Raw genomic sequence first — 24838 nt, forward strand, 5'->3', positions numbered from 1 at the left:
TAGTCCATTTGAAAAATAACTAATAGGGACCCTGAATATTGTCAGAAAATGTTCTACAGAAGAGCAATTCTTTTCCAGATCACCATATTATAAAAGTGAAAATTCCCGTTAACTGATTACAACTTTTATACAGGGACACCTGTTTCTTGTAATCCCTATGATTTCCGATAATGATTGCCTAATTAAGTACATCAAGCTTTGGATCACATTTCTAGTGTAGTTACGGCAAGAGATCAAAACACTGATCGTCACTAGAAAAAAAAAAAATAGATCACTCCATTTTTAGAACTGTGGAATAGTTTGTGGTTATCATTTCTTTATAAATAGACTCCATCGTCTCCACTGACAGCCTGGAGGCACTTGGCTGCTCAGAGGATGATGACAACAGGAAGTACAGCGCATGCATGCGCAAGCAGGAAATTGTGTCCAGTAATGGATCCAGTAGAAAATTGATCCAATAATGACTGTCTGACAAGTGTCTTTAGTACATATACCTCACTCACCCCCACACATGGCTGAATCGTGGTGCCTTCTGCTGGATTGGATCTATGACTCATGTCATATGCTGTGTCTTACAAATAAGTGTGGAATGCTTAGTGCTGTAAAGGCGTATACCCACGACACAACTTTTTGTGCAATTTTTCCAATGACCGGTGATTTTTTTGCACCACGAGCAATCAATTCCACAACCTCACAATGTGGGTACGTACACAATTAAACAAATATCGTTTTGCACCATGCGGCGATTACGACCGTCACGGTGGATCGGATCTTTAAGATCCCTGACGACTCCCACGTAAAGTGCCACCTCTCATTTGTGCCCGTCATGTGCCGTCACATGTTCCCACAGGTAGAAAGATGGTTCGGGGAACGATCGTTGGCGGCACTGTGAGGTTCCCTCATCCATCTTGGCGGCACTGTGAGGTTCCCTCATCCATCTTGGCGGCACTGTGAGGTTCCCTCATCCATCTTGGCGGGACTGTGAGGTTCCCTCATCCATCTTGGCGGCACTGTGAGGTTCCCTCATCCATCTTGGCGGCACTGTGAGGTTCCCTCATCCATCTCCCGGCATCTTCGAGTGAGTATGGCTCACACTAGACTCACACCATGGATTCATTTCCTAGACGGGGACAGCATATATGTTGTCACCTTCCGTGGATCAGAACACTGAACGGAACACCTGTTCAGATATATCCATTGCTTTGGACGTCTCATAATAGCATTGCTATCCTGACATGATTGATTTCTCTCAGATGTCTGTAATTATTGCAGCTTGCAGTGAGTTTGCATTCAGTCACGGCAATGGACGGAACAGACATGTCCGCACATGTCGGTACTGCAACAATTTATAATAATGCATGAATGGATCGTATATTGAACATAGGATCTGTCAGCCTCTCCTTTAGTACATTGGCCTCAATTCTGGTAGGGTTATCAAACAAATTACCTCATGTGAGGTAATTTACCTAATGAGGTAGGTTTTAGTCATGTTTTACCTCATGAGGTAAATTATGAGTTAATTCATGAGGTACTTTACCAAGAATAGCTATTCTCATGCAAATTAGGGGGCATGTTAGCACATAATTTACCAATCAGTTTAAGACCAGTCTGTACCTGGAGGTAAAGTAAATTTGTATGCATTTTGCAGTTTTTAGTGGAGTTCCTATTGCTGTTTTAGTGTCTTTCCTCTCAGCCGTGTAATAGAAAAGAATAGTAGAAATAAAAACTCCAAATATTTACTGGATTTTTTATTTTTTTTTATAAGGGATGCCTATAAATATACTTTTCATAGGTTGTTACATAATCAAATACACCCCCCCCCCCCCTCAAAAAAAAAAAACATCTTCCAGCAACTATCCTAACTTTCCTAAGGGAGGAGCGCTGAAATGTGAAAATTGGTCTGTTCCATAAGAGGAAAAAACCCTCATAGGTTAACTACTTAAAGAGAACTCGAGGTAGCATATTTTTAGCCTAACAGGACCCAGAGGCATGTTGTGTGCACAATGACATGCCTCTGGGTCATTGTACCGCTACTGCCAGCCCCCCTTCACTCTGCTGTCCCCCTTAAAAGATCTTCTTGTCACTAGCCTGCTTTATTTATGTGAGGCTGTCAGTCACCCTCGTAGCATCTCTCACTCAATTCCAGGCTCCCACCCCCCCCCCTCCCGCCGCTCCCCGCCTTTGTTAGCTTCCTCCAATAGGAAGCCAAGCCGTGACCCAGGAAGTACTCCTGGGTCTTGGCTTGGCTTCCTATCGGAGGAAGCTAACAGAGGCGGGGAGCGGTGGGGGGAGCCTGGAATCGAGGGCGAGATGGTATGAGGCTGACTGACAGCCTCTAATAAATAAAGCAGGCTAGCTGCAAGCAGATTGTTGCTAGACTGGCAATCTTTCAAGGGAGGACAGCAGGGCACGAGGAGGGGGGGGGAAGCAGCAGAGCGCAACAGGGCTAGCAGCAGCGGTACAATGACCCAGAGACACGTCCTTGTGCACACAACATGCCTCTGGGTCCTGTTAGGATAACTATATGCCACCTCCGGTTCTCTTTAAGTGCAGGGAACAGAAAAAAAAAGGTCTATAGTTCAAGGTTTATCATTGTTCTAGTGTCATTCACATGAAACAATAAAACATTTCAAATTAATTTTTTAGCTATCAAACACATAATCAGACTCTGGAACTCCAGGAAAGTCCTATTTTGGATTAGGACTCTAGATAAAATTGTTTATCTCATCAGTTTATTTTCACTTCAGTTTTGCTTTAAAGGGACACTTAAGCCAGAAAAAAAAATGAGTTTTACTCACCTGGGGCTTCTACCAGCCCGCTGCACAGTCCTGTGTCCTCGCAGCCACTCACTAATCCTCTGGTCCCCCGCTGCCAGCTAGTTTCGTTTTTGCTGACGGGCCCATCAGGACTGGCCAAGCGTAGCTTTTTCCGCATTCCCGACTGTAATTAGCGCTATTGTGTACAAAAATGCGTACAAAAATACGCGTTGCCGCATTACGAACACGTATTTTTGTACGCGTTGCAGCCCGCAATAGCGCTAATTACAGTCGGGAATGCGGAAAAAGCTACGCTTGGCCAGTCCTGATGGACCCGTCAGCAAAAACGAAACTAGCTGGCAGCGGGGGACCTCAGCCTTGCTGAGAATTCCCTATGAAGAGATTGACTAGTCCAAAACCTGTCACTTCTGTCAGATTTCTACTGCCTACTGTAAGTGATAGCATTATAGGAGAAAAGTCATTTATGGCTGGAAAAAATGTACTTTTTATTTGTATATGTTTGCACATATTTTACATTTTACAGTTTTTCGCTGTAGTGCCCCTTTAAATAGCTTTGTGGTGCCCCCTCCTGCAGGTGACGCCCCAGGCCTGTGCCTAGGCTGTCTATGCCTAAAAATGGCCCTGATTCCTCCCATAAGATAGATCTTTAAATGAGAGGAGGGAGTTATGACAGTCAGTGGGCCAACAGGCCCTAGGAGAATAGATAAAATAAATCCCCTATTTTTCACCCTATTACAGCTACACGTTCTGAATTTTCTGTATGTTTATGATGAATGTCGGTACTTAGCAGGCAGTGTGGGTACAGTCACTTCCAGAACTGACAATCAGCAGAATAATAAAGCAAATTGGTCGGCTATAGAAAACTTGTATGTAAATGCATCAGTTAAGAAGGCGATAAACATATGTCTGCTGCATAGAAACTGCGACAGCTGCTACCGCTGAAGTCTCAGCAGTTAAACACAATTATATTTCAATTCTCCATCATACACCTAAGGGTTCACGTGGTGAAATCTGAAAGCATTTAATTACAGAGTCATCTAGGGAAGTTAAAATGTTTAAAAAAGGCGTATAAGTTGTTCACTTACCTCCTATGTAGACAATTGGTGGTAAAGATCTAGTCTGTGCCCACCTCCTTAGGTACAGTGCCAACTGGTGGCTTTCACAGATGCGCTCATGAACTTTAGGGTCAGCCAGTACCTGAGGAAGTGGGCTGGGCACAGACCTGCAAAATGCATTGTTTATGCACCAATAAAGTTTTCTACTACTTCTTTACCAGCTACTGTCTAGGCAGAAGGTAGCACTCCTGTTTAACCACCTCCCCTCCCCTGGGATGAGTAACTACATCCCTGAAAATTCCCATATCTTCTCGCAGGGATGTAGCTACTACGTCAGCAGCCTTTACTCACCTTCCAGCGATGAGCAGCTCTACCTCCCCTCCGCTCTGCCCAGCATCTCTGCTCGTACTGCCGCTAAATTCGGGGTCCCGGCTTGATGACATCATCAAGGCGGGACCCAACACTCAACGCAGAGCGAGCAGAGATGCTGGACAGAGTGGAGGGGAGCAACGATCGCCAGGGGAACGGTTGGAAGTTGAGTCCTGGTCCTCTTCTTCCCCTCCTACTGCCGCTGTTTTCCATGATCACCATGATCAGCCGGCAATCGTAGTAATCACGTGATCAGGAGCCAATCGCCATGGCTCCTGATCAGTGAGGGAAGCTGTCAGCTGTCATATGACAGCTTAATCTCTCTTCTCGGGTGGGCACGGTCGCGTCGGGAACGCTCAAAGCAGGTGGCGTAAATCCTATGCGCATCAGGCTTAGGCAGCCAAAAGTGCAGCGCAGGATTTACTATGGACACTCTCCAGCAGGTTAATCTTCCATAATTGACGTTTGCTGACATTTATTGAGGTATTTACCGCACAAGTCAGTAATTTACCTCACTGCTTAGTAATTTCAGCTTGCCATGCGGCAACAGCCTTGATGAATTGACATTTGACAAAATACTCCATAAAATCAGCTGTTTTCAGCATTACAGAATGCGTAAATGCTTGATGAATTGAAGCCTTTATAAAATCATTTATAGTAAAAACTATATTGAAAAAAAACTATATAAAATACTTAAAGGAGTTATCAACCATAAAACTCTCCCCCGCTCTACTTACCCTGGGCTTCCTTCAGCCCCTTGAAGCCGACATGTCCCTCGCAGCATCTCTTCTCGCAGCCGCCGGCCCAGTATCCCCGCCGGTGCAGAGGCCGACCTCCGCTACTGCGCCTGGGCCAGCTCCGCTTTCAATCAAGTCCACGTTGTCCGCAGTGTACTGTGAAGACACAGTAGTTCTGCTCCTGCATAGTACACTGTGGACAACATGAACTTGATTGACAGCGGTGATCGCACAGGTGCAGTAGAGGGCAACCTCAAGGTCGGCCTCTGCACCTGTGGGGACCCCGGGTCGGCAGCTGTGAGCGGAGATGCTGCGTGGGACATGTCGGCTGCAAGGGGTTGGATTGACCAAACACATTCTAAAAAAGTATGGGTCTGTATTCTGCCACTGTAGTAATTATATAACCATATTTTGGAAAAGTAACCCTATTTTGGAAAAGTGAATTGTTTTATACACTCCGTACGCACTTTTTATCTGTACTGCTCCTTACTTGAAGACCACCTAGTACATTTTTCACAGGAGAACAACCCATATAGGACCAAGGCATAGGGCCACAGTCCTGCTAACAAAGTTACCTACAACGTGCTATCAGTGGTTGGCTAAACTTTTAGCAACTCATAGCTTTTTATATTGTTTTTCAAGGTGACCCTATTATTGATGGATTAGTCAAATGTCAAACCAGCAGCCTCTTGTGTCAGTTGGGGGGATTCTCAGTACCCTTTTCTGCTGAGCCTGAGCCACTCTGTGCTACTGCGCTGGCATCTTATACCTGCGCAATGCGGCCATACTTGTACGCTGACGGGAGCGCGGCTGCAAACTTTAAGAGGGTCCCATCGCTGGATCGGTGGTCTCATGGACATCGAGGTAAGTGTCTGATTTACTTTTTAAAAAAATGTTTACAGATTTACTTTAAGACTGTTCACTTTTTACACTACTAAGGTTGGAGACACACCGGAGAGCGTTTTTAAGGTCATTTTCATAAAAAAAAACCAAAAAAAAACACCTTCCATTGATGTGCATTAAAATCGTGGTAAAAACTTTCCAAAAATCGCAATTGCAGCTATTTTGCTGCAATTTTACCGCAATTTTAATGCAAGTCAAAACGAAAATGATCCAAAAAATGCTGTCCAGTGTGACAGGGTCCTCCATGTAATTCTACAAGGTCATGTTTTTGGACGCTCCCAAAGTTATTAGTAACAAAGTAGTAAAATACAGTTGTCTGTAAGAACTTACTGTACCTCATAAAGACTTCTGATTTAAATTGGTTATTTTAAAGGTTTTATTGGCTCAACAATGCATTTTGTGGGTCTGACACACTTCTTCAGCTGTTGTGCCTATATCGCTTTGCCTGGCTATAGCATGAGTCTCTCATGATCATGAATCAAATGAGGTGATCATATTGATAAGTTTATTAGCTTCTACCAGGATTGGTGTTAGACTATGATGAACATATGACCATGGACGAGATTAGATTATGAGGCCGTCTGAGGAAGTTCTGTTCCCACTTCAGAGGAGAACGGGCAATTTTTCTCCATTCCTCTACTCACTGCTAAGCGGACAGTGAATGGCTCCTATGTTATACATATGTTCACACTTGCCACACTGCGTTGGATCCGTTGCAGTAAGCAGACCACACTTTTGTGCAGTCCTCGATAATCGCAGGCCAGGTGGATGCATTTCCCCATATAGCACATGGCAGTAATGCATCCATCCCAGGCTCCAGCCAGGTCACCGCAGACCATTGGAGTGGACATTACACTATCCACTCCCGCTGGCCAAACGTGAATGCAGAAGCAAGTGGGAATGGGGCCTCAGTCACAAGACTGTAGATAAAGCGCTGCTGAAGATGTCAGCACTATACAAATATATTTATTGCATTGTATTGCATTGACCACTTTCCTGTTGTTGGTTACAGGTCTGAAATGCGTGTGTCTGATGTGTGAGACCACCAACTTCACCTGCGAGACGGAGGGGGCCTGCTGGGTGTCGGTGATGCTCACCAATGGCAAGGAGTTAGTGTCCAAGTCTTGTTTGTCTGTAATGGATATGAAGGCTCAGGTGTATTGTCACAGTTCCAACAACATCACCAGGACCGTGTGCTGCTTCACCGACTTCTGTAACAACATCACACTCCGATTACCCCCAGGTATGACCACTCTGATCGCTCTTCACCATAGGTGTCAAACTCCAGTTTTTGAAGGCCTCATCCATGCCAGTGTTTAGGATGGACTAAGACATGGAGAAATGTGTTCTACTTTATGACCCAAACCTTTTCTGATTGAGTCCCATCTATTCATTTGAGCTGTGCCAAAAATGTGTGAGGACCTCAGCCCTTGAGAAATGCAGTTAGACATCCCTGCACTACACAGAGTTAACAGCTACCTTTTTGCTCCAAGCTAGAGGACCTGTCACCTTACGGCAAATTTAAATCTGAATTAGAGGTCTCGGGTGCATACGTTCGCAAATATATGTAGACCAGGGGGTCCCTTTCACAGCTGCATCACCAGCAGGCAGTGGCGTAGCTACAATTCATAGGGCCTCCAGCGAAACTTTAATAGGGCCCCCTACAATGTTCTCACCCCTTCCCTTGCCTTCTTGCCCTTGACGCCTTGGGGCCCATCTCACAAGGGTCATAAAACAATTGTGGCCATCATGATTTTCACACCCACAAAAACACCTGATTTGGAGTATAGCCCCCTGTAGCAGAGGAAGGGAAAGTTAGTAGTTGGGGCTCCCCACAGCTCTGGGCCCCACTGCGATCACAGGGACTGCTCCACTCTAGTTACGCCGCTGCCAGCAGAATACCCACTAGGGTAATATGAACATTTAATCCATAATCAAATTCGTTTCACCACTTAATGACAAGCTGGGATGTTTTTATAAGTCACGGGATGTTTTTATAAGTCAGACAGTGCCGCTGTGCACGTGCCCGTGCGCGCTCCTGCGAGTGCATGTGCATCTCCGTGCACGTGAAAATAGGGGAAAAAAACACCAAAGAAAAAATACACCTTTATTTCCAAATACTATATAGTCACCATACATTGTACTAGGGGCATAATTAAAATCTTGTGATAACCAGGACAAATAGACAGATAAAATGTGCGGGCTTTATGTACAGTAGCAGTGTTTAGATTAAAACTATAGGTGATGAAATTGGGAGAAATATTGCATTTTTTCATTTTTTCCTTGTTTTTCCCTTTAAAATGCATAGAAAATAAAGTAGTTACTGAAAACAATTATCAACCCCAAAAAGCCCAATTGGTGGTGAAAAAACAAGATATAGATCATTTCATTGTGATTAGTAGTGATTAAGCTATTGGCAAATGAAAGGGATGAGCACTGAAAGGTAAAAATCGCTCTTGTCCATTAGAGTAGAAACGCCTTTAGAAATAGAGCACACACATTGTCAGGTAGGGGATCCACTTTTTATGTTTTCAGACAAAAGCCTAGAATTTCTGGATGCATGAAAGAAAATTGTGGACGCAAGGGGCCATATGCAATTAACTTTTTCTCCTGAGTTTTTTCCTAGGTGATATTTTTAAACTTGTCAATACGATACCTTCTAATCCACCAAAAAGCAAGAAAATACTCAAAATAACTTTGTCAGCACTTTTTCACCTACTTTTCAGTACTTTTTCAGTTGAAAAGTGCTGGACTGGAAAGTTATTTTAAATAAAAGATGAAAAATGATCTAGGGAAAAGTCGGGAGATAAAGGGAATTGCATATAGGCCATGGAGTGGTAGGGAAAACAGAGGAGAGCAGTCCCTGTGACTGCAGGGGGACCCAAAACTGTAAAGGGGCCTCAATTACTACTTCACTTCCTCTGATGGATGGGATCATCCTTCAGATCAGGGCCCATATGCAGTTCACTTTTTCAGCTGAGTTTTTTCCTAGGTGATATTTATTTTTCACAACTTGGAAATTAAATGCCTTTTAAATCATCAACAAGCAAACAAATGCTCAAAATAATTTGGACAGTACTTTTTCACCTACTTTTTGGTACTTTTTCCATTGCAAAATGCTAAAGAGTTATTTTAAATTGAAGATGAAAAATGATCTCCTAGGAGAAAACTCAGGAGAAAAAGTGAATTTCCCCCTGTGTCTTTGTGGCTACACTTGTTATGGGTGTGAAAATCATGATGCCCACATTTGTTTTATGTCCCTTGCAAGATGGGTCCCCAGGCTGTGAGGATCACAAGGAGTAGGTAAGGGAAAGGGTGGGAACGTTGGGAGGCCCCACCAAAGTTCTGCTGGGGGCCCCCATAATTTATAGTTATGCCTCTGGCTGCTAGTGTAATTCTTATTATAGCAGCAGGCTTTTTGCCCAAAGTATTCTATGGCCCAGTCACACCAAAAACCTCTATCAGAACATGCCTAGCGTTTTTGGAATGTTTTTGGGTAGCAGATTGCACATATTGTTACAGTAAAGCTGTAACTGAACAGCTTCTGTAACAAAAACACCTGGAAAACTGCTCTGATCTAGCGTTTTTCAGAGCGGTTTTCCACTTTCCTATACTTTAACATTAAGGCAGAAACGCCTCAGAAATCTAAAAAATGCTGCAGCCCCCGAGTTTGCGTTTGTGGAAAAAACGAACCGCTCTGGTGTGCACCATCCCATTCACTTTCATTAGCCAAGCGTTTTCCCCCTGCAAGCGTTTTAACCTCTTGAGGACCGCAGTGCTAAACCACCCTAATGACCAGGCCATTTTTAGTAAAATAGGCCACTGCAGCCAAGCTGCAGGGCCACACAACACAGCACACATGTGATTCCCCCCCCCCTTTTCTCCCCACCAACAGAGCTCTCTGTTGGTGGGGTCTGATCGCTCCCCCATGTTTATTTTTGTTTATATAAATATTTTTATTATTGTTTTTCTAATAAAAACTACTGTTTCTTTAAATATTTTTCCTCCCCACAGCTGACCAATCATGGTGATCGGCTGTCATAGGCTCTGCCTATGAGAGCCGATCGCTCTCCAGTGTCCCAGGGGGACAGCTGTGTCACACGGCTGTCCCCAGTACAGCGCTGCTGCTGATTGCAGCGCTGCACAATGTATTTAGACGGCGGTTTTGCCGTCTAACAGTCTCCGCTCGGAGACTGAAGGAGGGGCGGAGCTCCGCCCCCCGAACAGGAGATGCGCGTGCAGCCTGCGTGCTATCTCCTGCACTGCGAGCCCCAAGGACTTTACGCTGATCGGCGTTAGGCGGTCCTGGGGCTGCCACCGCGGCCACACCCATCAACGTGACGCGGTCGGCAAGCATTTTAAAAACGTTCCAGAACCGCTCTGGTGTGCACCAGCCCTAAGTGCACTTCTTATCATTAGCAATCATCCTGGGCAACACTTTAGAGATGAGGGCTCTATGGACACACTGTTAGCTTACAGTTGAGCAGAGCATTCTGCACAATGGAGAGGGGAGTACGAGTGAACAGCAACCTGTGGCGGGAACTAGCAAAACAGTGTTGGTTGAGCAAGAGCAATCGCTGAATGGGAGAGTCCATCAACAGTGGGGGAGACTTCACCCCTGTACACACTGTAGATTTGCAGCTGAAACAATCACTAATGATCATTTCAATCATGTATGTATCATGATTCTTCCCTGTTCTACAAAAAGTGATTGTTTTTTTTTTTTTTTTTTTCTTTCTCTGTCACTTTTGGCCAGATTTTACTGCTTTATGTCCAAACAGGAAGAACTAGAAATTCTCAGACACAACATTTTAGTACTGACCAAATGTAAAATATATATAAAAAATGTATATCCCTTTAAAGTCATATTATTTTATTGCTTGCTCTAATCATACCCTGCCTGGCAATGTTCCCTTGCTAATTGTCAGTGGTCACATAGCTGTTCTTCTGCACTCTGTATAAGCAGTGTTAGGCCTTTTGCCCTACTGATCTGCAGAAATGTGAATTCCCTTAGCGGTGTCAGAGGTGACTTATTGTTTGTTTTGTTGCACAAGAGGCAAGATTTCGGTAAAAGTGAAAAGCGAGGCCGTCTGAGGCCCGCAGCTGCCCAGCGCAATGCCCGGCGGTCTGTCGTCAGGCTCAGCAAACACTGAATAAGCAGATTGACTGCAGTCAAGTTATGATTACAGTCATTTGTGAGGGTGAAAGGGCATCTTTAAAAAAGGAAAAGTGGATTTGTGTTATGGACAGTTAAAAAGCCATGTTCCTGGTTGCAAAGGGCTGTAGTTACCATTAAGCACCAGAGAGCCGGTGAGTACCGTGAGTGGCATGTGGGGTGGGACATTGCTATTTTATTTATATATTTAATAATTTTTAAAAAAATAAAGCGGTATTTTACTAAATGTAAAAAAATAAAATTTTAGTTACTACGGTTACGTACTTAGATAGACATTTGAAAGCAATCTCAAGCATTCCCTAGAGAGCAACACAGGCTTGCTTATCTCCGGCTAATTGGCAGGCGGATCAGAATCTCTCTCTGCCTGTGCCTTCATTCTTCGCACCTCCTTTTTTTCCTCCTCAGCTGTTGCCAGGGCGATTTGTCTGTTAAGTGGAGAGAGGAAAGAGGAAGCAGAATCAAGACACAGACACAGGTGTCTCCTGGCTGGCAATGATTACATTTAGCGATTAGCCAGTGACAAGCAAGCTTGTAGTGCTCTCTGCAGATAAAGTAAACATTTTTACATGTGTTTGGGAACGCTTTCAAATGTTGTTTTATGTAACTAAGAGTGGTTACTGAAATGTTAGTCTTCAGAGTATAATCCCACTTTTATCCTAACCTACTTCTCAAATCCACAAGAGCTGAAATCAAGCAGCATTACTGTAGGATGGGTGAGCGGTGGGTGTTGCCACAATGCCATGCAGCTGAAGCACATCATGCAAAGCAGAGCCGCAGGAGGCTGTAGAGCCTCGGTAGAAGCAGTTCATTTTGACACCACAGCAAACAGTGCTTCTTGGGCTACCCCATAGACTGCAATGTTAATTGCTGCTATGGGTTGCCAAGAAGCTTGTTTTTGGCAAGAGTTGTAAGTCATGTGGCGAGTTTAGGGAGTGCCGCCGACCATATTTTTTTGGAGCTGGGTTATCGGTAGGTGTCGTGAGTGCAGCGAGTTTGGCAAGTGGCACATGTAGATTTGACAAATGGAGTGAGTGTTGGGATAGTATTTTTTTGTTTTATTCAGCTACTGACATTAAACGGGAGTGTCACCATAAAAATCAAATTTCAACAGCAACTGGTCTGAGTGTATTAAGTGATAAAGATGCTAATCCTGCATTCAAAACTTTTTCTGCTGTTATGATTTGGAGTTATCAAATACTTATGGAGCACTGGCCCATTAGTAGTCAGTGCCAAACAGTTGCATGCTGGGGGTTCTTTTTATCTATAATATATTCCTCCTCTTCCATGTATTTCCCTACCTAGCTGCTTAACTGAAACCTGATCCCCTGCTCACTTGTGTTTACATGCAAGGCTGAGGTGACTCAGCGATTGGAGGAGAAAAGAAAAAAGTAAAGGGCAGAAATGACATCAGGATTTAGCCTAAACTGTGGGCAAAAGACATGGCAGAATTTTCTTCATTTACTATATAAGATTCACTGAAATCAAAACATGAAAAGTAGAATACATGTGTTATGTAAGTAGATCAAGTATTTATCTACTTATATATGTGTTTTTTTCCCAGGCATAGTATGGCTGATCCTAATGCTTTAACCTTCCTGGCGGTATGATTTGCGTGACTGCGTGGCCGCGGGAGGGTTTTTTTCACCTTTTTTTTTTTTTTTTTTTAGCATGTAGCTAGCCTAGCGCTAGCTACATGCTTCCCCCCTCCCTGCGGCGTCCCCCCGTAGCATCAGATCGCCGCCGGCTCCACTTGCCTATAAGGAAATCCCGTTCTGAACGGGATTTCCTTGAGGGCTTCCCCCATCGCCATGGCGACGAACGGAGTGACGTCATCGGCGTCGTCGACGTCGTGACGTCACAGGGAGTCCCGATCCACCCCATAGCGCAGCCTGCCGGCGATTTGCCAGGCTGCGCAAGGGGTATGCAGGGGTGGAGCCCTGTATCGCGGCGGGTAGCAAAGTGCTAGCTGCGTGTTTGAAAAAAACAATTATGCAAATCGGCCCAGCAGGGCCTGAGGAATCCGCCGCGGCGGCTTACCCCGTGTCCAGCACGGGGTTACCGCTAAGGAGGTTAAGTGTTCTTTTGGTGCTAGGCGGATCAATTTCAGAGTAAGTGTTAGGAATTAAACATTTTGGGCATTTCGGTAAGGAGGTTAGTGTTTGGCGTGTTGGTAGGAGGGATAGTGTTGGGGTAAAGGTTGGGGCAGGAATGTCCAACTCCAGCCCTCAAGGGCCGAGGTCTTCACACATGGCACATGGCACAGCTCAAGTTGTATATTGTCAGGAACAAACGATATAAAAAACATTGGTAACTGAACATGAACATCGGTAATATTATATTACCAATATTCTTATTTTAGGTACTGCATGTGCCAAAAACTTTTAACACCAATACAATATGTACGTGGTACTGGTGCCCAAAAGTGCAGTGCCAGTGCTGCATGAGGTCCTCCTGTGCCCACCGTGTAGCCTCCAAACTGTATGTTGTACGGCCCATGGAAAGAACAAATCAAGTTTTCACTGACCTAAAGATATCTAAAATATAAATGGTATTGTGTCTTAATACTTCACCAGTGTATATGAACAACCAATTAAAAATTACCTGGGAGCACGCCATCACACCCATACTATTCACAACACACCACCACTTGATGCACAACTCACACATCCGGATCCAGCTAAAGGTGGCCACGCCCACACACCCTACAATTTTTTAGGAAAGTTGGTTTCATTGCTACTGTCATGTGGAGTGTTCAATAAAGTATATCAAGCTTTTTTCTTCAACCACTCTCTGGTTTGCGGATCTTTCCTTACCTAGCAGTGGCTGGATAGTGTAATGGTTAAGGGCTCTGCCTCTGACACAGGAGACCTGGGTTCAAATCTTGGCTCTGCCTGTTCAGTAAGGAGTTTCTTGGGCAAGACTCCCTAACACTGCTACTGCCTACTGAGTGCGCTCTAGTGGCTGCCTCGCAAGCGCTTTGAGTCCGACAGGAGAAAGGCGCTATACAAATACCGCCATTATTATACAATTTTTTTCTGACTAATGTACCTCACATGTGTCTTACACTTTTCCTCAATTAAGAGAAAAAAAATTATTGAAAACTGACAAAAATTGCTTGCGTCTCTACAGTCTACCACACACCATACAATATTGCAGAAAATCGATAAAAAATTTCCGCCACTGCTGATTGAGGAAATCTGAAAAAAACAGGAAATCTGATCTAAATTTTCACTCAAATAAAAAATAAAGCTTTTGTTTTTCCTGTAGAAGCGATCATTTTTTAATTGCTGTATAATCTGATAATTTCATTGTATTGTGTGCGGCCACCTTTAGATATACTTTGTTAATCCCAAAGATCTATTGTGATAGTGATGAGCCAAAATTTTGCGTTTGCGCAATTTCGTATCATAATTTGCAATTAGGACAAAATTGTAATTCATAAATTTGGAAAAATTCATAATTTCGTTGTAACTCGTAATGTCGCAGCATCATTCTGCGTTAAATAGTCATTTCAAGTTTAATTTCCTGTTACTCGTAATTTCACATAATTTTTTGTAATTAGGTAAAAAAAATACAGGAAATGTATCATAATTTTCTGCAATTACGTGAAAATTATGTGTAATTATGAATTGACTATCAAGAAAATGTAATTACAGTACAAAAATTATCATAATGATGAAAATTACACATATAGGGCTTGATTAACAGAGCTGTGAAACTCTTATCACAGTCGCGATAGCGTTTTGCGCGCAACGGTTTTTGCACGTAAACACGAATTTGCATGCGAAATTGCAGCCGTTTTTGCGCGGAAACGCCCGCAATTTTGCGTGCAAATTCCAGTTTGCGCGTGAAGAACGTTACGCGTGCTATAATGCTAGCGCAACCTTGATAAGAGTGATTACATTTCCTAAAATTACAATAAGAACATTTACAATCATCACTACTACTGAGCAGTGTGTCAGTTTTGCATAGGGTCAGTCCACTGCTGTTAGCCACCAGCTAAGTGCCTCTCTTGTTGCTGGTCAGTGGTGTCACATGCACAGTGTTCTCCCCAGGCTCTTTTAGCCGGGTGCTCCATCGGCTGTCATCGGCTCACCACCTCCTATGCTATAAGCAGAGTTGTGCAAAGAAGCGCCAGTCCAGCATTCTCTCATCTCGCCCCACCCGGCTACTTTTTCATGCCACCCGGCTGGAAAAAATTTCTGGGGAGAACACTGATGCATACAGGAGGCTTAAGTTGGTTTGCTGAACAAGAACATCAAGCTGTATTTTGTATATCTGTATTTTGTACCAGTGTCCATATTTGATGTATATTTCTTTGTCTGTATCATTATGTATCCCTTGCTTGTTTTCCTACTTTGTACAGTGCCACGGAATATGTTGGTGCTTTATAAATAAATAATAATAACTGGTCTATAGCGTCCCAGTGCTGAGTTTCTCCATCATATTGCTGACTGCAGTAGCTTTTACCTCGGTGTAGCAGACACATGATCCCTCCCCTTTTTCAAGATAGGCTAGTCCTTGAGGCGGCGAGGACTAGCCTTTCCGAGACGAATCCCAGCTGGCAACGATTGTCATTCAGCCCATCATATTTTGTGACTTGTAGATACGCACAGCCAGGATGGTTAATGAAATGCAAATAAATCCAAATGCAAATGTATTCAGCTTGAAAATGGACCAATGGAACTCCACCATGGCAAGGCTAGGATTGGACTATTTTTAAACTGCATAAATTGGCATTTAGAATTTACATAATCCTGCAACAAGTCATTATTTGCATCTCATTAACCATCCCCATTCTGAAGCTGCTGGGTTTGGGGTGGGTGAGTAGTACCTGATAATCAGAGGTTTGGCGAAACTCTGCTGTGCTGCCAAAAGTTTCCACAATGGCACCATATGTAGGTAGAAAAAAACAATCTTGTAAAAGTAAAACCTTTTAATGGCTAACTGATAAAGTTAAATAATGCAAGCTTTCTGGGATCTAGTCCCCTTCTTCAGGCATATTTCCAGATGTTAGCTGCAGTAAAACACTGATGCAGGGAAATAGCAAACATGAAGATGGCAGTTGTGCTGGTTGCTGTTTAGCAGTTAGAAGTCAGGTGATCAGCAGGCTGGAGCCAGTGAGCTTATGCAAGCAAACATTAAATCTAGCAGGTTTCTGAAGATAGTGAAGCCAAGTCAATCATGTTACATAAGTACAGTAGCATTTTTACTACTATCACAATGGCACCAATGATTTACCCAGGTTTTTCTACAGTGGACACCTGCCAATGGCGCGAGCCCAAACCTCACACTACACACTGATAGCTTTGTGTACCAGGCACTCCCATTCTTTTATGTTCAGTTCCTATAGCACTATTTAGCACCATTGATTGACTACAGCACTTTGTCTTTCCATCCATCCTGTTCTTTCTCTTTATGAAGATGAACGTCTCTTTGATCAAAAATAGTTTACTGTGTTATATAAGTGAAATTATTAAAGCGGATCTAAACTCTTGCACAGTACAAAAGGAAAACACAGAGAAATGCACCATGTATGTATTTAGAGAGTTTAGCCTGTCTAATTCCCCCTAATCTGTGACTAATCACAAGTTGTAATTTGATCTCTCATCTGTGTCAACTGGCTGCCTAGGCAGAGCAGCTTATTGGCAAACACAAGATGTTAACCCTATGTCTGCTTCCATAAAAGCAGGAAGTAGACACACTTCAGATTTATTGCAGGATTTGTATCAGCTGTAACCAAGAAATGTTTTTCTTTAAAGGTTATTATGTTGTTGCTTCGCTTTTAGAGCAGAGAGGAAGTTCTGAGTTCAGGTCCGCTTTAAAGAGGAACTCCAGTGAAAATAATGTAATAAAAAAAGTGCTTTATTTTTACAATAATTATGTGTAAATGATTTAGTCAGTAATTGCCCATTGTAAAATCTTTCCTCTCTCTGACTTACATTCTGCCATTTATCACATGTAGAGATGTGGCGAACGGTTCCCGAACCGTTCGCCGGCGAACATCTCCAAATCCCTGGGGCTCTTACTACTTCCGGGTCGCACTGCCCAGGAGTAGTACGCCTGCGCTGCCCGGTGGAGCGCGTCCTAGTTCGTGCTCCTGTTGCCGGGCACTTTTTGCGCGTGTGCGTGACGTCATGAATGAAGTGTCCCACTGTGAATATGCCCTAAAGATCTTTTAGAAAAATAGATAATCTTGAGAAAGCATATTTATCTGTAGAAAATAGCTGCACATCTGTCATAGCTTTAACCTTTGTCTCCAATGCAATAAAAGCCTGGACTGAAAATATAGACACATCTCTTAGAGAGGAGGGTAAAACAGAATAAATCACCACCGTGTTTGATGAGTTAAAGAAAATCTGTATTGTTAAAATCGCACAAAAGTAAACATACCAGTGCGTTAGGGGACATCTCCTATTACCCTCTGTCACAATTTCGCCGCTCCCCGCAGCATTAAAAGTGGTTAAAAACAGTTTTAAAAAGTTTGTTTATAAACAAACAAAATGGCCACCAAAACAGGAAGTAGATTGATGTACAGTATGTCCACACATAGAAAATACATCCATACACAAGGAGGCTGTATACAGCCATCCTTTTGAATCTCAAGAGATCATTTGTGTGTTTCTTTCCCCCTGCAGCTATCTTCCACTGAAGTGTCAGGCTGTTTCTTCCTGCAGAGTGCAGACAGCTCTGCCTGTATGTAATTCCTCAGTATGTGAAAGCCCAGCCAGCTCAGAGGAGGATTTATCCAGCTTGTAAAAGATAATAGAACAGAGAGAAGCTGCACTAATCTAAATATCACACAGGCAGTGTGCAGAGAGGGGCCTGGATGGGGGAGTTCATAGCAGAACCACAACACTGAAGAACTTGGCAGCCTTCCAGACACAGGCTGACAAGTCTGACAAGAGAGAGAGAAGTTGATTTATTACAGAGATGGTGATAGTAGAACGTGCTGCAGTAAGCCAGAACACATTAGAATAGCTTTTGGAACTTGTAGGATGATAAAAAACAGGATGCAATTTTTGTTACGGAGTCTCTTTAAAGCTAGCAGGTGATTATGTTGGAGAGGCAGCAATTCATGTTATTAGATGTTTTGCACGCTTATGCTTTTTTTTCAGTGACAATAAAATGAGCTCTATGGCTTAAGTCCTGGGCAGAAGATTCCACCTCAAGAAGTAATTGGCACAAGATTCCTTATTATGGGTAACATCTATTTGGCCTTCAAAAAGGATGAAGCGATAAACAAAGTCATGGGCAGGAAATCTAAACTAATTAACCAAGGCAGACCTCATTGCCTAATGCCTAACACAGTTTTAAAAACCTGCTCCAGGCAGATTTTAAAAAGCCATAATGTATAAGCCAGAGTGAGAATTCAATAGATGTATGCAAAGTATTAAAGGGGAACTGAAGAGAGAACTATCATGTTTATTTCCTTTTAATCAATACCAGTTGCCTGGCAGCCCTGCTGGTCTATTTCTCTGCAGTAGTATCTGAATAAAACCAGAAACAAGCATGCAGCTAGTCTTGTCAGATCTGACTTTAAAGTCTGAAACACTGAAACACCTGATCTGCTGAATGCTTGTTCAGGGGCTATGGTTAATAATATTAGAGGCAGAGGTTCAGCAGGGCTGCCAGGCAACTGGTATTGCTTAAAAGGAAATAAACATGACAGCCTCCATATACCTCTCTCTTCAGTTCCCCTTTAAGTCACGCTTTATTAAATCTACTTATCTAAAGACCACCTCGGTGAGGGTCATAACTAGGAATTGCCGGGCCCCCTAGAAAAATGTTGGTTAGGGCCCCCCGTGATAAGTATCGTGCACCCAAATGAAGGCCCCCTGCGAGTTGGCCTGGGGGTTAAGGGGGCCTACTGTTGCAAAGTAGCTGTGGAGCATCATACTTTGCCTATTTCTGAGTGAGGTCTTCCTCATCCTCATGCCTCCTCAGTGCAATTCACAAGAATCATCTGGAAAATACACATGGAGAACTGACTCCATCTAAACATTTTCCTGTAGGAACATTTTTAAAGGTGCCAGAAAAAAAGTCCAACGAGAGGAAAGACAGTTAATAATCAATATTATGAAGAAAACTGTGCCTTCAACAAATTTACCAGCTTCATAATGGCTCAGCTTTCCAATCAAGAGATCGCATCATTGCAACAGTGAAGAAGAATGTGAAGTCCATTGTCAAGAGTGGACGATTAAGGAAATTTGACAACCTAAACAGAATCACATTCCATCCAACATCATAGAACTCAGAGCTGGTTTTATGGAATTGAAATGTTTCTCCGATCTGATACTCAGCGGGAATGTTTTACTTCAAATGGACAACCCGTACTCATCGGCCTACATTGTCATATTGGAAACAAAAGCTTATTACTATTCCAAGAGGTCAAACCAATAATGAAGTGGACAGAAATCGACTTGAACAGCTTAAAGGGATACTGTAGGCGGGTCGGGGGAAAATGAGTTGAACTTACCCGGGGCTTCTAACGGTCCCCCGCAGACATCCTGTGTTGGAGCAGCCACTCACCGATGCTCCGGCCCCGCCACCGGTTCACTTCTGGAATTTCAGACTTTAAAGTCTGAAAACCACTGCGCCTGCATTGCTGTGTCCTGGATCCCGCTGATGTCATCAAGAGCGCACAGCGCAGGCCCAGTATGGTCTGTGTCTGCGCAGTACACTCCTGGTGACATCAGCAGGAGCGAGGACACGTTCGTGCAGGCGCAGTGGTTTTCTGACTTTAAAGTCAGAAATTCCAGAAGTGAACTGGAGGCGGGGCCGGAGCATCGGTGAGTGGCTGCGCCAACACAGGATGTCTGCGGGGGACCATTAGAAGCCCCGGGTAAGTTCAGCTCATTTTCCCCCGACCCCCCTACAGTATCCCTTTAAGTCCAATTTACATACCAGCCTCCTAAATTACTTGAGCAAATGCTCTTAGGAAAACCACAATAGACAAGTAGACCTTGAATGAGGACATTTTTTCCAAATCACTTGGCAATGGGGAATACCACAGACAGCTTCTGAACAAGAAAACCCCAGATAAGTTACTTGTGGCACATGGTTATTTTTCATTGGTTTACAGCCATGTGTTTGCCAAGAAATAAAAAAAATTTCAATTGTCAATTGTCATGGCAACATACAGATCCAACCCTGAAGCATCTGTTCAAGGTACAAAGCCGCAAGATTACATGAGGCGGCAGGGACCAAAATGAACATTCTATCTGTAAAGTCAACCTATGACCATGAGCCAGGAAAGGAAAATTGAGGTTGAAAAGAGGAGCATAACAATGGCCCCTTGCAGAAGGGATGGGAGTAGAGGGGCTGTTCTCCACCCCTCCCTCATCCCAGGGCTCCCCTCGATGCTGCTCTGTAACCATTGTCACATTGCAGAGTACTGCAGGGAGAACAATACATAACCTGCGTCCAGCGGCAGATCGGGTCCGTGCTTCTATTCCCTCTTCACTGCAGTCAAGTGCCATGCTTCTTACAGCTCAAGATGCATGTCATGTGACATGTAGGAACACCCAGGAGCTGTTTGAAGGTAAGAGGATGCTCAGTGACCAGCAGCAATAAAGAGATTAGAGGAGCATGGATCCATCTGGAAGCAGGTAATGTATTGTGCTTCCTGCAGTACTCTGCAATATCTGGGGTGCACAAACACTACCTATTACTACCTATTATATGAAGGGACACACACAAAGGTGACTTAAAGGAATACTATCAAACTTTATTAATTTCTATCAGTAGCATAAATCAAAATTCCATCAATAGTCTAAGCGAACACAGCATATCTTTTTGCTGTGCAGTATCTTTTTTTTATTTATTTTACCTTATAGGCTGCGTCTTATAGGCTGGGGCAGCTCATTTTGTGAGAGGGGATTCCTATATTACAGTGTAGCAGTGGATTACCCGACTTTCAGTTTTCCCTACATCAGCGCATTATTCAGCGGATGACACGCCGAAGTAGCCTGCTATGAGGAGCGAGAGACAACCGCTCTCGCTCCTATTCTGCCCAGCCAATCAGCCCTAGACTTCCGTGTGTCGGGCTGCCGCCGCCGCCGCATCGTCATTGTTGTTTGCTATGCAACCGCAAACACATTAGCTGGAGGAGGGCGCGTCATGATCCATCCTTCCCTTCCGCTCCTGCTCCTAATGCTTTCAGGAGCAATGACGCACCCTCCTCCAGCTAATGTGTTTGCCGTTGCATAGCAAACAACAATGACGATGCGGCGGCGGCGGCAGCCCGACACACGGAAGTCTGTCATCACACGTGTCATCCGCTGAATAATGCGCTGATGTGGGGAAAGCTGAAAGTCGGGTAATCCACTGCTACACTGTAATATATGAATCCCCTCTTACAAAATGAGCTGCCCCATTCCCCGTCGCCGTCAGTTTCACAGGGGACGCAGCCTATAAGGTAAAATAAAAAAAGATTCTGCACAGCAAAAAGATATGCTGTGTTCGGTTAGACTATTGATGGGATTTTGATTTATGCTACTGATAGAAATTGATAAAGTTTGATAGTATTCCTTTAAAACTTATATAAAAGATGGGACACAAAGGCTCCCTTATACTAATATTAATAAACGTGGGTAGCAAAGGCCCCCTGATACTAAGATTAGTGTGTGTGTGTGTGTGTGTGTGTGTGTGTGTGTCTACCCTATACTAATATCTAGAGGCCTCAGAGACTACCTTATACTGATATCTGGGGACTGGGGAGGAAACAATGGCTGATGGGGGCGGTGCAAAGGCTTCATGTTACCAACACCTGGGGGCTTAAAGGCTACCTAGTACTGGGGAACTAACTAGTATTGGTAGGGTGGCGGCATCCAAAGTTTTTCAGGGGAACCCAGTCATTTCTAGTTATGGGTATCATTGGTAAGTACAGTAGAGTCTTGGTTATCCGGCACCAACGGAGATTGGCTGATGCCGGTAGATAAGTGTGCTTTCTGGTTGCTTGAGACTCAATGTTAAAAATAGGCCTAGCTCGTACAGTGCTATACCCCACTTTATATTCATACCATACACTCTGTATTAAATATTAAAATACACAAAATATACAGTACAGTAATTGAAAGTATGGAATCCTGTCTTTAAGCACAGCAGAGCCCACAAACAGCCTAAGCAATTGGCCTTCACCATTACGAGTACTGCTGGCGATTTGTGCTGTTTGGTTGACTGCTGGTTAGTTGAGCTCTGGATAACCGGGGCTCTGCTATATTCAGTTTTCTGTTTATTCCTACCCAGTGTATAGCTTCACAGTTATACAGACCACAGCTTGAACATAGTAACCCCCACAACCATGTGAACAGGATGTACCAAGTACCTAGTGGGCAACCATTTTTTCATCTGGGAAGGTATGAGAAATTGATATTTTCCCATATATTTAGAAACTGCTAACAATTAAAGGGGCACTATGGTGAAAAATTGTAAAATTTAAAATATGTTCAAACACAGACAAATAAGAAGTATGTTTTTTCCAGAGTAAAATGAGCCATAAATTACTTTTGTAATTCATGTAGTTTTTGTTTTGTTTTTTTGTTTAAAGGGGCACTATGGCGAATTAATTGTAAAATTTAAAATATGTGCAAACATATACAAATAAGAAGTACATTTTTTCCCAAAATGAGCTATAAATTACTTTTCTCCTATGTTTCTGTCACTTACAGTAGGTAGGTAGTAGACATCTGACAGAACCGACAGGTTTTGGACTAGTCCATCTCTTTATAGGGGATTCTCAGCAAGTATTTTATTCTTTATAAAGATATTCCCTAAAAAGGATTTAAACAATGATGCTGGCCAGCTTCCCTGCTTGCTACACAGTTTTTTGGCAGTTGGACAGAGCAAAATGCTTTTGAAAATAAATAAATCCCTGAGAATCCTCTATGAAGAGATGGACTAGTCCAAAACCTGTCACTTCTGTCAGATTTCTACTACCTACTGTAAGTGACAGCAACATAGGAGAAAAGTAATTTATAGTTCATTTTACTGTGGAAAAAAAATGTACTTCTTATTTGTATATGTTTGCACATATTTTACATTTTACAATTTTTCGCCATAGTGCCCCTTTAAACAAAAACAAAAAAACAAAAACTGAACAGTTGGACATGATCATTCTACTGACAATGATAACTGTACTAGCAACAGAGAAAAGAGAACCATAATCGTTTTTTCACAGCAGATATTGCTGTCCATGTGCTGCTCATGTGACATGTTGCAGATCTGCAACATGTATGTTAGGCAGCCTAAAGACCAGTTGGATTCTAAAAAAACTTTATTGACATAGCTGTGTACTGAGATAAGAGGGGTGATAATGCATAGTTACTGTACTGTACCATTAAGTTTAAATACAGTGCAAAGCCATTATGGCTGCTCCCGTGTACATATCTGGACAAAAGTGACGAGTGAGTGAGAGCAATGCTGCCATGCAATGCTGAACACATAATTCCCGAGTAAACCCATTAAAGAACAATTGCAGTTAGGGTGATAAGTGAAGATAAATAATGCACAAGGATCAAAGCGCTGGACAGGATAACTTTTTTATGAGCCAGATCTCCTTGGAATTGCAAACAAACTTGATTTCTGCCCTATTGGCAGCAGCTACTGGGCGGTAGTGATGGTGGGTCGTTCGCGAACGAGCCGGCTCTAAGAGCCGGCTCTTTGCTGCGAACAACAAGAGCCGGCTCTCAGTTTTAAAAGAGCCGATGCCTCAGCTGCCCCACACAGCTCTGCTTTGCTCTGTGATAAAGGGCACTGAGGCATGCTGGGAGATGTAGTCCTACTCTTTCAGCTTGTAGTAGTGTATGGGGCGGATGTATGGGGGGAGCAGAGTAGTAGCAGGAGGGATTGCCTAATTTGCCCCAGTCAGATAAGCAGTCATGGAGACGGGGCGGGGCTTTTACTCCGATTCTGAGTGGTGTCTAGTGACATTTAATGAAGAGCCGATTCAGAGCCGTAAGAGCCGGCTCTTTAATGGGAGCCGATTCAGAAGAGCCGATTCTCTGAGAAGAGCCGGAATTCCCATCACTACTGGGCGGGCCAATCAGATGAGACCATGTGACATACAAACTAGGAAGATGCCTGACTACATTTCCCAGAATTCCAATATTTCAGTCGAAACCATTCTCAAAACACTCTCATGAATTACCTCACCATGGGAGTCATTCAAAAAGAAGCATATTTTATCAGAAACACGTTATTTGATGCGTGTAGAAGTTCATGTGCATAGTCTTAAAGGAGTACTGTAGGGGTGTAGGGGGAAAAAGAGTTGAACTTACCTGGGGCTTCTAATGGTCCCCCGCAGACGGCTGCGCAGCCACTCACCGATGCTCCGGTCCCCACCTCTGGTTCACTTCTGGAATTTCCTACTTTAAAGTCAGAAAACCACTGCGCCTGCGCGGCCGCGCCCTCGCTACTGCTGACGTCACTAGGAGTGTATTGCACAGGCTCAGTACGGTCTGCGCCTGTGCATTACGCTCCTGTTGATTTCAGTGGGAGTGAGGACAAAACCACGCAGGTGCAGTGGTTTTCCGACTTTAAAGTCTCAAACTCCGGGAGTGAACTGGAGGCGGGGACCGGAGCATCGGTGAGTGGCTGCACGGGCACCGGACGTCTGTGGGGGACCATTAGAAGCCCCAGGTAAGTTCAACTATTTTCTCCCTACCCCCCTACAGTAGTCCTTTAATGCTCAAAACGTTACACCTGTTAACTCTATGATACATAAAAAATGGGTGAGTGGGCACCAGGCATAAATGTAGTTCTTATTATCTCCTTGCGTATCCATAAAATGTATATGTTACGGCCAGAACCCGAAGTCTG

General features: G+C 43.6%; 1 protein-coding gene across 1 annotated transcript in view; it reads left to right on the top strand.

Moving 5' to 3' along the window:
* Positions 1–24838, top strand: part of ACVR1C (activin A receptor type 1C) — a 168542-nt gene that overhangs the window by 70583 nt on the left and 73121 nt on the right. Inside the window, exon 2 of the mRNA XM_068245750.1 lies at positions 6854–7084. Within this exon, the coding sequence (XP_068101851.1) occupies positions 6854–7084 (231 nt within the window). The remainder of the gene's footprint in view (positions 1–6853; positions 7085–24838) is intronic.

This window comes from Hyperolius riggenbachi, chromosome 7 (assembly GCF_040937935.1).
Source record: "Hyperolius riggenbachi isolate aHypRig1 chromosome 7, aHypRig1.pri, whole genome shotgun sequence".
NCBI lineage: Eukaryota > Metazoa > Chordata > Amphibia > Anura > Hyperoliidae > Hyperolius > Hyperolius riggenbachi.